Source organism: Carassius gibelio, chromosome A22 (genome assembly GCF_023724105.1).
Source record: "Carassius gibelio isolate Cgi1373 ecotype wild population from Czech Republic chromosome A22, carGib1.2-hapl.c, whole genome shotgun sequence".
Taxonomy (NCBI): domain Eukaryota; kingdom Metazoa; phylum Chordata; class Actinopteri; order Cypriniformes; family Cyprinidae; genus Carassius; species Carassius gibelio.
Window position 1 is genome coordinate 11806272 of NC_068392.1, and position 15862 is coordinate 11822133.

At 37.0% G+C, this 15862-nt stretch overlaps 1 protein-coding gene and 1 long non-coding RNA gene across 3 annotated transcripts in view; one reads left to right on the forward strand and one right to left on the reverse strand.

The window, feature by feature from the left end:
* Positions 1–3088, reverse strand: part of nr5a2 (nuclear receptor subfamily 5, group A, member 2) — a 47842-nt gene extending 44754 nt beyond the window's left edge. The window contains exon 1 of one of the 2 annotated variants that reach the window (XM_052539386.1): positions 2893–3088. In XM_052539386.1, the coding sequence (XP_052395346.1) occupies positions 2893–2947 (55 nt within the window). In that variant the 5' untranslated portion in view covers positions 2948–3088. Of the gene's footprint in view, positions 1–1101; positions 1456–2892 lie in introns of those variants that run through there. The other variant, XM_052539385.1, reaches the window with a different exon arrangement.
* On the forward strand, positions 1599–4845 carry LOC127943171 (uncharacterized). Its single transcript, XR_008149575.1, has 2 exons — positions 1599–1711; positions 4157–4845. It is a non-coding gene; the product is annotated as an uncharacterized LOC127943171 (long non-coding RNA).
* The last annotated feature ends 11017 nt before the right edge of the window (positions 4846–15862 follow it).

A 15862-nucleotide genomic window follows, 5' to 3' on the forward strand; every position in this document is an offset into this window, starting at 1 on the left:
TTCAGTTCGTCGATAATTTTCTATATTTACATTTTTAATGTGACTAAAAAATGCCGAGCTGACACGTTCCTTGATTTGTTAAAAAAAAAAAAAAGCTTATTCATAACGGCCGGTAATTGTTTATGACTTGTGCTAGGGACCAACAAAAAGGCTATTTGAATGTAAAAATACTTTTTTTTTTATTAATTTTTTTTAATCTACCAACCTAAAGAACATTCTACGAACATAAGATCTCATAGCTGGAATATTACTCGTGCAAGGCTTTCTCTACAGGCTACTTCTCTCTTCAGTTTAAATTATATTCCTCGATTATAATAATGCAGCAATCGGTCTGTTCCTGTCACTTATTTGCCTGCAACGCCTGAAAATAAAATTAGATTTTAAGACTGTAAAAGTATAGCTACTCTTAAAAAAAATCATAAAAGAACCCATTCTTATCAGTAACCATTTGTCGCAGAGTTGTTTTTTTTTTTTTTTTTTTTGTGGATAGGCTACTAAAGAGTTTCATTACTGTTGACTCTTCAGACAGGTTCCAGTAGGCTACAAAAATGGTTTTCTAAATCAATTTGATCATGACTGGAATCTTTATTTTAAAAAGTGAAGTTTATGCAATTTTGGAGCATGCAGCAGATTTCTGTTTGGAATAAAGCTGCGCTCTGTCACAGTCATTATTGTGGTTTCGTTTTCCCCTTCTGTTGTATATGCTAAGACCAAATTCATTGGCAGGTGATGCAGATCATGTTGAGTTTATAAGAGTTCACACAGCTCAAAATAATTCATGCTCTGCTATTGCACTTTGTTTCCTAATTTATCTTTACGCGGCCACCTAGTGTACCTACATTTAAGTGCGGGGCAATAATAGTCAAATTAAACGCTAATATTTTATTGCAATCCTAAACGTTTTGTGTGGTTTTGCCATTTTGTAGCCTAGTGTGTTTACATCTAAAACGATAGGCCTACTTCAAATATCAGTGTCAGAAGTTATATTTGTGGCATGCGGTGTTTATAAAATTGAAATGAGTGTGAAATATCTGACAATGAGAGGTTCAATACTACGTGCATGAATGGAAGCGCGTGGCGCACATTCACTCTGACGCTTACCTTGCATGTTTCCTGGCATATGCCTCTGTTCCCCATGCGATCGAGCGAGTCCCAGAGATTCTGACTCGACTTTAGGTAGCATGACAGCTCTGCTGAGCCGATGATGAACACGCGCCGCTCCGCCTGCGCGCGAAAGGAACGCCAGAGATCCTCACAAACACCGTCCAAACGTCCGAAACAAATCCTGTGTGTGTGTGTGTGCGGAGCTCCAAGACGGCTTGAGTTCGCCTGCCCTTCTCTCAAGAGTTGTTCATACGCTGCGCAAGTTCATTCGGGTGGTCTTTGCAGCGATTGTGATGCTGGTCTTTAAACCGGAGTGCGCGAACTGTCAGGAACTTCGCGTGAGCCCCTCCTCCGCGCGCGCTCTGTCGCTCTATCTGTGAAGTTTCAAACTGCTCCTCGCTGCTTTGTTTACGACGCACCGACACCGCGTCAGCCAATCAGCGCTGCGTTCGCTGCGCTGGCGTCACGCGTTTGTCCAATCAGAATCGAGTCCGAGAATCAGCGCCTCCGCTCACTGTTCCCTCGCGCCACTGGCATACGCAGACAAACTGAACTAATTGAACATCATTTGCGAGACACGCAGCACCGTAAACGGGAGCACCGGGAGGTATGTGGTGATGTGCTGGAGGGCAAAGTGTTTGTGTGTATTGGAAAAATATAACTGAATAGGGAGGGTTATAGAAAGCAAGATAAAATTACACAAGATGTGCTCTAAAAATTTACTTTTAAAATTCGTTTCCGATCTAATTTGTGGCTTAACGTGCACTTTAAATACTCTATAGGGTTTCAAAGTTGAATTAATGAAAAAAAAAAGCATTTTTTTTATATTAAGAAATTAGGATAGGCTTTGCCTTGTGTAGATTAAAATGCACACGTAGATTACAGTGTTTTTGTCATTTGTTTTATTTTACATATTATAAATAATTTTATAAACAAAAATATTTCGTCATTTTATATGTTAAACGTTAACTTTATTTAGGCCAAATTTATAATATTTTGTACAAATACTGTGGGGACAAACGAGGTAAGAAATCAGTCGATAAAATATGTTTTAAAGCTCACTGCCTAAATGAGAATTGTGTGCATGATGATGTCAATAATATACCATAATAAAATCATAAAAACCCGTTATATATAACATGATACAACATATTACGAAAATAGCTGGCACAAATAGACACAATATTTATATTCATACGCATGAATATCACCACAAATCTACTGTTACATCGGTTAAAATCACCAGTTTTAGTCTTATTCCCATTACGTCGATTTCGCACACATGATCTCCTTTATATTTCAAGCATTTCATTAAAATGTATATATTTTCCCATCATGTAAAAGCCTATAATTTTTGTTTCTGTTATAAAAGGCTATACTACTAATGGGCTAATAATAATTTTCTAATTGTTACAAAATGACCATTAAATCATTCCGCTACTTCTCCGCTTGTCAGCCGGCTTATCTGTAACAAAACAGCGCAATAAATACCCAAAGTGCTGTTTATGTCATTGCACGCGATATAAAAATCACTGCATCCCCGTTTAAAAAATAAAATAAAGTCTTAATAGCCCAAGACGGCGATAAAGCCAGTAATAAACACATTCGGAAAATGAAAAAACATGGTCAACAGGCCAGTGCTCCTCAAATCTTTCACATAAGCTCCAGTATATAAACAACGAGACTCAGACTGCTCATATTCTGTTCAAGTCTGTTGAATATTTCAAATAAGGACTAATGATGCATTTTTTATCAGAGCAAACCTATGGCACTCACCAAAGCACTTACCAAAGTCTTTACTGGAGTCACTTTGTCCCAATTCACTCTCAAAACCAGTGGACATCGTAGGACCAAAATACCTGAGCAACTATATCCCATACAATATTTCCATTCTTTCGAGCTTTTGAAGCTTCCTCAATAAGCATCCGTGAAGAAAAGTGAGATATTTTTGAGCAAAGCAGCCGCCTGGCATCTCTCCCTTAACTTTGACAGACACCACTCACCCCTCACCCCCACCCCCCCATGACCTGCACTAAACCTGCAGTCATATCTCACCTACTCAACAATATTCAAAACTTCTGAGGTTGATAGGTTTGCCTAGATCACGTGGAGTTAGACGGATTGATAACAGCCAGTTATAACGTGACACACAGAAAGATAAGCCAAAGCGGACAGATAGTACTGAAGGAATGATTAACCGGTGGACAAGAGAGTTCGAACCGGCAATCACCGAATGGAAATAAAGACAGGTGGTAAAATGCCAGATCAAAAGAGCATAACAGGTAGATACCGGGCCGCAAACTTTGAACTGCTTCAACTAAACCCCTAGCACACAGAGTGAGCTTCTTTTATGGGATGTGTGAGTATCAGGATGGACACGCGTGCTCAGGGGAATATGTTCCTGGATGTAATAACAGACCGGCCCTCATCTACTCACAGATGTATATCAATGGGGATGCAAACAACAACAAAAAATCCATATATATTATGGTTTATACTATAGGTGTTTGTACAATTGCCTAAATCTATGTATTTAGTTATTGAATTGTATAAATTTGGGCCTCTGTACAATGTTAACATGTATGATATAATATAATATTATATTATACAAATAATGTGCTGATATAAAACAATTAATAATAAAAAATGTATTCTAAATCGCTAAATACAAATCTATCTATCTATCTATCTATCTATCTATCTATCTATCTATCTATCTATCTATCTATCTATCTATCTATCTATGTGTGTTTATTCAAAATTCAGGGCTCTGTACAGACAATGTTAATGCTTATATTATTATAATATATTACGAATATGTTCATAACAAATTATATATCTATACACAAAATTTAATATTGATTTTAGTGTTTACTAATAATATAATATCACTGATTATTACTATCATTAATAAATAATAATTATGATATAAATATATATCTATTTGTTTATTTATATAGATTCAAATTTGTACAAATTTTACGGATTGAAATGTTCAGAGTTATTGAATGATTTTGTCTTTCTTCCCCTCTCTCTTTCACTTGATCTACAGCGCTCCACACACAAAAGAGCGATTTCATGCAAGGCGAGGGGCAACAATGCCATCTAAATTTGGCGACAAAAGATAAAGAGTCTCGGGACAATTGGCCTGGCAAACACAGGCCTGTTGACTGAAGCGCGGGGACCTAATGACCCTCATGTCACTGGCCCACAGCAGCTACAAGGCAGAAGACAACAGAGTGAGGCCGTCTTGACTAGCATAAGTGGACGTGTGCTGATAACACAAGGGGTACCTGAGAGCTCTTTGCTTACCAGAGAGATTACCGGCCCGCCGAGGCTCAAAGCTGGGGGATTTGTCAACTTAATCCCTGTCCCTGCTCTCTTTTTCCCCCCTTCAGCTGTGTTTTACGATGCTGGATGGACCCCTACACTAAACACAGAGGTCTTTACGGCAGAATAAAACATGGTTAAGTGTAGCACGGTTGAGGTCAAGGTTTCAGTCGTGGAGAACAGGGCTTCGGGAGCCAATGAAACCGGGATCTTGCACTCTGACTCCCTGACACGCTCAGTAATCTATTCAACTCGTGTACATCCCGTGAGACAAGTTTATATCTACTAAAATGATTGTGGTGTCTGTTTGTTTGTTATTTTGCTACCAAGTTTGAGTCTTTTTTCTTATTTTTTTCTTTTATTTCAACGAATAAAATGTAGATATTACTACATGTTATGGTAGTAAACCTTTATGTATGTATTTGTATGTATATATGTGTGTGTGTGTGTGTGTGGAGAGAGAGAGAGAGAGAAAGAGATGCATTATAAGTGTTATACAATGTTTATTTAATTAATTTACTTTGATAATAATCATGTATACTATATACCTATTTAAATTATATATATATATATATATATATATATATATATATATATATATATATATATATATATATATATATATGCATTTAGCAGACACTTTTATCCAAAGCGACTTACATTGCATTATGGCTAACAATTTTCTACTATCTTGTGTTCACTGGGATTCGAACCCTCAACCTTGCACTTGCTATCGCAATGCGATACCAGTTGAGCTACAGGAACACTATATACAATACAGGCCAAAAGTTTGGACACACCTTCTCATTCAAGGAGTTTCCTTATTTTCGTGACTATGAAATTGTAGATTCACACTGAAGGCATCAAAACTATAAATTAACACGTGGAATTAGATACATAACAAAAAAGTGTGAAACAACTGAAAATATGTCATATTGTAGGTTCTTCAAAGTAGCCACCTTTAGCTTTGATTACTGCTTTGCACACTCTTGGCATTCTCTTGATGAGCTTCAAGAGGTAGTCACCTGAAATGATCTTCAACAGTCTTGAAGGAGTTCCCCGAGAGATGCTTAGCACTTGTTGGCCCTTTTGCCTTCTGTCTGCGGTCCAGCTCACCCCTAAACCATCTGGATTGGGTTCAGGTCCGTTGACTGTGGAGGCCAGGTCATCTGGTGCAGCACCCCATCACTCTCCTTCTTGGTCAAATAGCCCTTGATGCCTTCAGTGTGACTCTACAATTTTCATAGTCATGAAAATAATGAAAACTCTTTGAATGAGAAGGTGTGTCCAAACTTTTTGATCTGTACTGTATATATATATATATATATATATATATATATATATATATATATATATATATATATATATACACACACACACACACACACACACACACACACACACACACACACACACAAACACACAAACACACACACTATATATACACTATATATAAGCTAAACACTCACACACATATATATTAGAGATGCACCGATACTGAATTTCCCTGCCGATATCGTGGGTGATTTACAGGGTCAAATTGGTCAAATAGAGTCTGCATGGAGTCTGACATGTTTTTTCGCCGCCTTTTGATTGACAGAATATAATCTGCCCGATCTTCAACTGATTTTGAACAATCTGCTGATAGTGCAAAGAATTGCTTTTATCGGCCGATACGATTATTGGCCAATAATAGTGGTGCATCTCTAGTATATATATATATATATATATATATATATATATATATATATATATATATATATATACACACACACACACACACATATTCATACATACACTCAGACTAACTTCTAAATCAGAGACATAATCATAATAATAATTTATAATTAAAGAAAATATAAAAAAAAACATAATCTTTTGTATATTGAATAATAAACAACTTGACACATGATTGAATATTTACATCTATTGTTTACTGTTTTAAGTATAAACACATTAGTGACTTTTAGCACTGGCTTATGTTTTTATGACTGCAGTGTAATTTTATTGTACAATCAAAATCATTGTCCACAATGATGTGGTTATATAATTCAGTAAACACAAGGTGGGGCGCATCTCTTTTTCTGAAGCAGTGGAAATGTGCTGAGGTCACGATCAGGCCCAAACACAATCTACACAAAAATACATACATTTCCACCAAATCGTTCATCAAATACCTTTCATATTCTGTCTTTTTTTTTTTTTAGCATTCAAGAGTTCTGTTTAACACACTTCAACCAGTTTAAATCAAAATCTGACAGATCGCCTCCTGAAATGAGAGCGGAAATGCAAATCCACCATGAAAATGGTTTAATTCATCTATTGTACTTCAAGGTTAGAATTTAACATGATAGCTAGTGAAAACTATTTCCTTTTGCTCTCCCACTTGTATTCCTCTGTCTTCTATTGTAAGTGACAACAAAGCTTGGCAAATGATGGATCATTGCTTGATGCACTGCTCTATCAAAACCCATCAACACATAATTCTCAAAATAATCTGTGCGAGATTATCTGAAAACCTTATGTGTGATATAAGGTTGACATCTGAAGCTGTTCTCAGGCTTTCGCTTCAAAGCGGTCAAAATGCACCTACGTGGGGATGATGGAAAAAAAGCCAAAGGTGGAGATTTCCTGGCTGTGACAATGCTAAGTCTTTGTTTTGTGTAGTATTAGATGAGTGAGACGAGTGTGGGGAATCTGGGTTGTGTGAAAAACCATGTTTTGTTGACCTTCTGTGGCTGTCATCAATGAAGAGTAAGAAAAAGGGGACGGCCGAGATGAGAGCGAGTGTTGTCGGTCATTGTTGGGAGAGTAAACAGCGCCTGGAGCCTGGGAAAGGGCTGGGATTTGTGCCACGGCATTTCTGAGTCATACACTTATCGTGTTTATTTCGTGGTTCTACCTGACGTGTTTGCGTTAGCATTCCTGCACTGTAGCCCTGCAGCATGACGGCCGATCGGATCCGACCTGTCCGCATTTAATTAAACCCCATATGTTTTCTTTGGTTTCTCTCCTTCTCTTTCTTTTCTGGCAGAGGACAAGAAAAAAAGAGAAAACAAGCTGCTAGATCCATTAGCGGGTCAAGCAACAGTCATTGTTCATTGCTTCCTATATGCTTCTATTTTCAAGAGCTTCGGGGAACAATAGCGTTCGCGTTCTGTCAGGTGTTTGCGGTCGCCACGAAAACCAAAACAAAGCACATGTGGGGCTGGAAACAAAACACAGTCGGACACTTTCTAAACCACAACATTGGGTTTGATCCTGATCCCGAGTTGAATCAGAACTGACAGATGTCTTAAACGTGCAACTCTGTGGTTATGAAAATGAAAACGTGTTTGGAAAGTCGAAAGCAGATGATGAGGATTGTATGACGCTGAACAGATGAGTAAATGGATGAGGTTAAGTGTGGAAGTGGAAATTAGCACAAATATTTTGATTAGTTACACATTTGAGGCACATTGAGATTTGGTGATCATGTGGGAAATCTGGGTTCGAATCAAGGTTCACCAATTGTGTTCCCATTATATTTTTTCCTACCTCTTTAGATTTTATGTACTATAATCAATTTATGCTCTTGTTGAGTTTTTTTTTTTTTTTTTGTGGTGTATATTTGACATGGCAAATACTATAATAATTTTTATATTTGAAGTCTTTTTGAGTTGACACATTGTCCTTTGATGTTCATTTGGGAAATCGGGCTCACATTTTTTTTGGTAATATTTACTTTTCACAATTTTTAATAATATGTTAACTTTTTGCTTGAAGCTCACAATGTGCCAGATAAAAAAATATACAAATAAAAACTTTTGTGTTATGTCACAGGCATTTGAACCGACACATTGAGCTTTGGTGCTCATATGGAAAATCCAGGTTCGAATCAGGCCCCAAAAATTTCTGTCCTCTTTATGTTTTCCTTTTTTTTTAATGGACAAAAATAAAATATATATTTATGCAAAAAAAAAGCATTAACATAGAATATAAACATATAATAAATAAAAACAACATACAATTTTTAAATGTTATTTATTCATAAGTCCTCTAACTCAATTGGCCAAAGCCTTTTCAATTTGCTGAACTCCACCATGTTTGTTTAAAATAATAGCTGAATGAGTTCCAGTGACAGGCCGCCCAGTCGCCTTTACCTGACCCCTGCGCGGGGCAATAGGCCTCCGTAAACCCACCCCTCTCTGAGCAGAGGAGAACGGAAAACCCGAGCCGATGGTGCACGAAAGCCTCATCTCACACCCTCACAAAAGTCCGATCCAGCACTCCGCTAATGACTCAGAACTGATAGGAAGCTACTAGAAGCCTCTTAAGTCTCCTCCATTCACATCAATGAAACATTAAGATATTCTTTTTTTGTTTCCTCCCAAGGACTTGCGCAGGCCAAGAAGGGCAATTATCACACTGCCAATATTGCAAATCCATTCTGTCATTTTCAATGATATCAGCTTGTGTCAACTGTGAGGTCTAATAAAAGCTAATTGCACACAGCAGCCCTGGATCAATACATCAGGCACGGAAGGTGGCAAGACGTGCCCTCATATGAGGCTTCAGGAGTTGGACGCAACACGCATTTGTGCATTGTTTTGTTCCTCATTAGCAATTCATTCTGAATGTTATGTTATGACAATATGTTAAGGCATATACAAACTACTTTTAAAAAGAGTTTATAAAACACATAGTTCCAGTCCTGGATGCAAGCTAAATGTTCTAATGGAAGGAAGCAATTGGCACTTAAAGAATTTGATTAATAAAATAACATTTTGGTGTAAGTTTATATATATATACAGTATTGTTCAAAATAATAGCAGTACAATGTGACTAACCAGAATAATCAAGGTTTTCGTATATTTTTTTATTGCTACGTGGCAAACAAGTTACCAGTAGGTTCAGTAGATTCTCAGAAAACAAATGAGACCCAGCATTCATGATATGCACGCTCTTAAGGCTGTGCAATTGGGCAATTAGTTGAATTAGTTGAAAGGGGTGTGTTCAAAAAAATAGCAGTGTGGCATTCAATCACTGAGGTCATCAATTTTGTGAAGAAACAAGTGTGAATCAGGTGGCCCCTATTTAAGGATGAAGTCAACACTTGTTGAACATGCATTTGAAAGCTGAGGAAAATGGGTCGTTCAAGACATTGTTCAGAAGAACAGCGTACTTTGATTAAAAAGTTGATTAGAGAGGGGAAAACCTATAAAGAGGTGCAAAAAATGATAGGCTGTTCAGCTAAAATGATCTCCAATGCCTTAAAATGGAGAGCAAAACCAGAGAGACGTGGAAGAAAACGGAAGACAACCATCAAAATGGATAGAAGAATAACCAGAATGGCAAAGGCTCAGCCAATGATCACCTCCAGGATGATCAAAGACAGTCTGGAGTTACCTGTAAGTACTGTGACAGTTAGAAGACGTCTGTGTGAAGCTAATCTATTTTCAAGAATCCCCCGCAAAGTCCCTCTGTTAAAAAAAAGGCATGTGCAGAAGAGGTTACAATTTGCCAAAGAACACATCAACTGGCCTAAAGAGAAATGGAGGAACATTTTGTGGACTGATGAGAGTAAAACTGTTCTTTTTGGGTCCAAGGGCCACAGGCAGTTTGTGAGACGACCCCCAAACTCTGAATTCAAGCCACAGTACACAGTGAAGACAGTGAAGCATGGAGGTGCAAGCATCATGATATGGGCATGTTTCTCCTACTATGGTGTTGGGCCTATTTATCGCATACCAGGGATCATGGATCAGTTTGCATATGTTAAAATACTTGAAGAGGTCATGTTGCCCTATGCTGAAGAGGACATGCCCTTGAAATGGTTGTTTCAACAAGACAATGACCCAAAACACACTAGTAAACGGGCAAAGTCTTGGTTCCAAACCAACAAAATTAATGTTATGGAGTGGCCAGCCCAATCTCCAGACCTTAATCCAATTGAGAACTTGTGGGGTGATATCAAAAATGCTGTTTCTGAAGCAAAACCAAGAAATGTGAATGAATTGTGGAATGTTGTTAAAGAATCATGGAGTGGAATAACAGCTGAGAGGTGCCACAAGTTGGTTGACTCCATGCCACACAGATGTCAAGCAGTTTTAAAAAACTGTGGTCATACAACTAAATATTAGTTTAGTGATTCACAGGATTGCTAAATCCCAGAAAAAAAAAATGTTTGTACAAAATAGTTTTGAGTTTGTACAGTCAAAGGTAGACACTGCTATTTTTTTGAACACACCCCTTTCAACTAATTGCCCAATTGCACAGCCTTAAGAGCGTGCATATCATGAATGCTGGGTCTTGTTTGTTTTCTGACAATCTACTGAACCTACTGGTAACTTGTTTGCTACGTAGCAATAAAAAATATACTAAAAACCTTGATTATTCTGGTTAGTCACATTGTACTGCTATTATTTTGAACAATACTGTACATATATATATATATATATATATATATATATATATATATATATATTTGTTTTACATTTTTATATATATATATTTTTCTGCTAGCAGCTCATATCGTACAAAATATTTACACTTTTTTCATTTTTTAAATTGAATTGTTTTATTACATTTTTATTAATGAGCTTTTTTTTATTTAAATTATCAGAATTCTAGGATTTTTTCCTATTTATTTAGACTCTATTCATGTTTTTTTTTTTTTTTTTTTTGTGGTTAACCTGTTTTAAAAATGTATTTTGACTTTAATAAGCAAAACTGTTTCAGCAAGACACTTATAATGGAAGTGAATTGTGCTAATTTGTAAATGGAACTTACCAGTTAAATAGTAAAGCAGCAAGATGTATACAATGCTCGAGTAAATATAGTGTTAGCATAATATTCATGTGAAAATATAACTAAGTACATTTTTCAGTATAAATTTATATCGAACTTTATCGCAATGACAGTGTAACACGCCATAAAACAACTGTAAAAATTATATATTAATAATAACTATACAAACATTTTAACAAAAATGATTGCATGTTCTATAATAAAAAATATATGTTTCATATTTCTGCTTTTAGTATTTGCAGTATTTGTTGTATTATAATTTGGTCATCACATCTTCATTTAAAAAATAATTCATTCCATTCCAAAATTCCGTTTTCTTGTATGCTCCAGTCCAGGTTTTGTTTGATCCATTTAAGATTCCGTTTACTCAAATATCCTTAAAAGTTCCCTAGTTAGTGACAGACCATAGTGAAGGCATCATATTTGTCTAGAGTGAAATAATCTGCCATTTATTCCATAAATATATATATTTATGTATTAATTAAAGCAAAAGTAAGTAGTAATCTCAATCTTGCCATCAAGGAATGATTGGTGTCTAACCTGCTGAACTGTTTGCTGACCTTTTCCTGAGGGACAATGGCGGTAAGACTTTCTGTAGCACTCAGAGCCATTTAGTCATCCTCTTTTTGTCTGCTTCCTCTATCATCAAGGGTCGCTATTGTGCCGGCTCAGGTACCGACTAATGCCGAGCAAATACTTCTACCTAACCATTAACACAGGGCCACTGTTTGAACAGCGCGACACACTGGAATGGCATTTATGGCGGTGGGCCGTTTTGATAGCAAAGAATCTTCAGGGAATTATCCCAGGGAAAATTTAGAGTCTGTGTGTGTGCGTGCGTGTGTGTGTTAGACAGAAAGATATACAGTTTGCCCTGCATTTAATGGCACTCTGACTTAAGAGCCGATCATTAACCCATTAGAATAACATGTCTCTGGCTGGGATGTTTTTTGGGACGGGAAAGCCCTGGGAGATTTGCATCACAGCGCTTACTGTAAACCTCTGAGACACAGGGGAGATGTTGAGAGACATCATAATGTCTGGTGTTTTGCTCGGGGCAGAGCCTTTTCGCTCATTACGAGAGGTGTTAACAGCTGTAAGTTATGATTGGAAGTGTTTGTGCACTGCAGGGATGCACAAAATATAGCTTTCACTTTCTGAATGGTTTCAAAATTCGTTTTAGAACGATTCTTGGTTTAAGTTGAGCTCAACTGACTACATTTGTGGCATAATGTTAATTATGACAAAAAAAGTTAACATCCTAAATAAAAAATCAAGGTTACGCTGGGGCGCTCACAATGCAAGTGAATGAGACCAATTTTTGGAGGACCTACAAGCATAAAGTTTATGAAAACATAAAACATTGTTCAATCTTTTGCATTTTTTTTTAGCTGTAAAGCTGTTTAACTCAATATTTTGAAGTCTTTTTAGGGTTTACACCACTGTCATGGCAGCAAAGTTGTAATATTGGTTGTCACGTCACACAGAAAATATTAGAAAGCAATTTTCACGCTAAAATCATATTAGAATGCAATTGTTTACATCTTATGGCTGAACTATTAAAACAAAAAAAATGTAATGTTTGCATATTGCCCTTTTTTTACTCATTGTAAAGGCCTCTAATATTGCTGGACTGAAATATATTCATTCTGTATCAGGATAAAATGTTTATTGTATAGCTAACAAGCTATTACAAAGCTATTAAACATATTTTAAATTGTGATAATTTCTTTTATTTGTGATTCTATTTTACAAATGAGTTAGTATTTCATAATTTCACCTATTTTTCATGTAATTGTAACTTTATATTTATATCTGACAAGTCAAAATAATTTTTTGGCGTAATCAGCGTTGTGCCACAAATGTTGTCGATTGAGCTCAACTTGTACAGAACCTGGTATACAGTATATATATACACACACGTTTAATAGACCATTTGAACTAATATACAATCTAATCACATATACATTACAAGCAGATTAAAGGATCTGAATCTCTTTTTAAATATAACGTGCCATGGAATATGTACTTGTAAACAAAAAATAGTCATCGTGCAATTAGCTCTGACAGAAACCTCAAATGCTTATTTAAAGTAAAGCGTATCATGTTCTCATGTCTTCTTTCTGAAGAGCCGCACCATTGACATCATGTCATTAAGGTCCGTGAGATTGTACAGTATTTGTTTTGGCTCAAGCGGGCAAAGCATTGCATCGAAGATTACTCTTATTTCTTCCTTCTCTCTACAACCTCTTCTTCCTGTTTGGCAGCCGACCCGTTCGTCTAGATCTGGACGTTTTCCCAAATCAGACATGCGTCTTCAATTTGGGCCTGCGAAGAAAACAATCACATTTTCCCCTCCCTCGGATTCAGTTCCTGACAGCAGATTGAGATGTGGTCACCACAAAGAAGTCTGGCTTTGACGGAAGTTTGGACTGAGTATTTCAGGGGTCCTGAATGTAAATTGGGCTTAAAGGGAGATGCTTGGCAGACTCAAGTAACCTGGTCCAAAACGTTGTATATTTTCGGAGCAACACGGGTGGAGGAAACAGATTGAGGTAACGTGAAGTGGACCACCCATGTCCTTTCTCTCCAAGAGAGCTGCACCACCATTAATTAGAGCCATTCTCTGAGGTGGATTCTGTGGCTAGGACACCTGTGAACTGAGAAGTGGGCTGTCCCCCACACAAAAATGGCCCCTGATTCATGTTTTGTGCACCAGTGCCCAATAAAAATCACTTCCAGCTCCTGCAGACACCCCAAAATCCTCCACATATGGTTCTCCACATCAGGAAAAACCGTGCTGTTGACATATGAGGGAGGGAATATTTTAAAGGGAAAGTTCTCACAAAAATGAACATTTGCTGAAAACTGACTCACCCTCAGGCCATCCAAGTCATAGATGCATTTCTTTCTTCATCCGAACAGAAACGTAACATTATGATACTTGATAAAAACATCACAATAATCCACACAACTCCTGTCCATTAATAATGTATAGTGAAGTGGAAATCTGCGTGCTTCTAATAACAAATCCATCAAGACATATTTAACTTTAAACCATTGCTTCAGGCTAGAATAGTCCTTTATCCATAATATTACGTTCTCCAGTGAAAAACTCATCTCTTCTGAATCAGGAGAGAAATATGCACAGATCAAGCAATGTTTACACGTGAAAACAAGCCAAAACTGTTTTGATATGAGAGGACAACAGGAGATGGACTTCACAGGAGGAAGCATTATTATGGATTACATTTTGACCAGAAGCAACGGTTTAAAGGTAAAACACCACAATAATGGTTTTGTTTCTTACAAACACTCACTTCACAAGTTGTTAATTGAATGTCTGGAGTGGTGTGGATTACCTCTGTTGGTTTTATCAGACTCCCATTCTGACGGCACCCATTCACTGCAGAGCATCCATTGGTGAGCAAGTGATGCACTGCTAAATTTCTCCAAATCTGTTCAGATAAAGAAACAGACTAATCTACATCTTAGACGACCTTCATTTAATTTTTTTTCTTTTAAGGGTTCCTTTAAATGTTAGGCGCCATAATGTACAAAAATTTCCAAAAGTTTCCAGGTCTGTAATAAAACATTAAATATTTGACTGCAATCCAACTGGATATAAATGGGGGTTCAATCTCTCTCCGCAGTGGTCTGGGGCCTTTACAGGGACTTTAAGGTGTTTTGTCTCATGTGGATACCAATAAATCTGTCACCTGCAGAGATTCTTCTCCTGCCCTCTGTAGGGAACAAATTGTGGCGCTCGGGGATTGTTGAGGGGGGAAGAAGTGACCTGTCAGAGCGCTCCATTTATCACAGGGACAAAATGCTCCTGGTTCTTTCTGCTGACCGCCAGGAACCTTCTGCTAAGCACATTCAGGAGATGCATGCTTCTGAATATTTTCATTGAATCAATACACCTATTTACAAGTGACGTCAAGACCCCCGGGTAGAAAGAAGTGGGCGAATGAGACTATTATATTTGAGATGTAATTTTCAGGAAAAATAATCATAATGAGTAATTTTAAAAACCCAACAAATTCACTGTAAAGTTGATTACACAACCAGATGAACTAAATAAATATTCTTAAAAGTGTACAGGTATGTATGCACCTCATGATGTCTTCTTTAGCTACAGAAAAGACTGCAAATCAATATATTATTGTACAATTCTGTGAAATACCTTTTGCAAATCACTGTGCATGTTCAGTGAGATGCAGTGTAGTGTCGAATGTACGTATTTTATCATTAAAAAGCATTTAATGCATCAATGCAAAGTAGTTTTATCAGACGTTTATTTATACAAAATGATTAATTGAAATATATTGAAACCTGCCAATTGTAAAGAAAGCCTACTGCTACAGTATATAGAGTTTAGAAGGTCCCAAAAGACACACGGCATATTTGTGTGCCATTGACTCACATTCGGCAGTTGTGACACATAAGTATTGACCTGTTAATTTGGGTCAGCAAATTATACCTGATGAAATATTCAATCACATTATTCACTGTCCTGTCAGACTACCTCATTATGCATTGAGCTGAATTATAAAGTGGCTGAACCAATGACAAATAAAGACACTAAAACCGGACTAATCCGAAACTCGCTCTCATTGGTTGCCGAGGGCAGGACAAG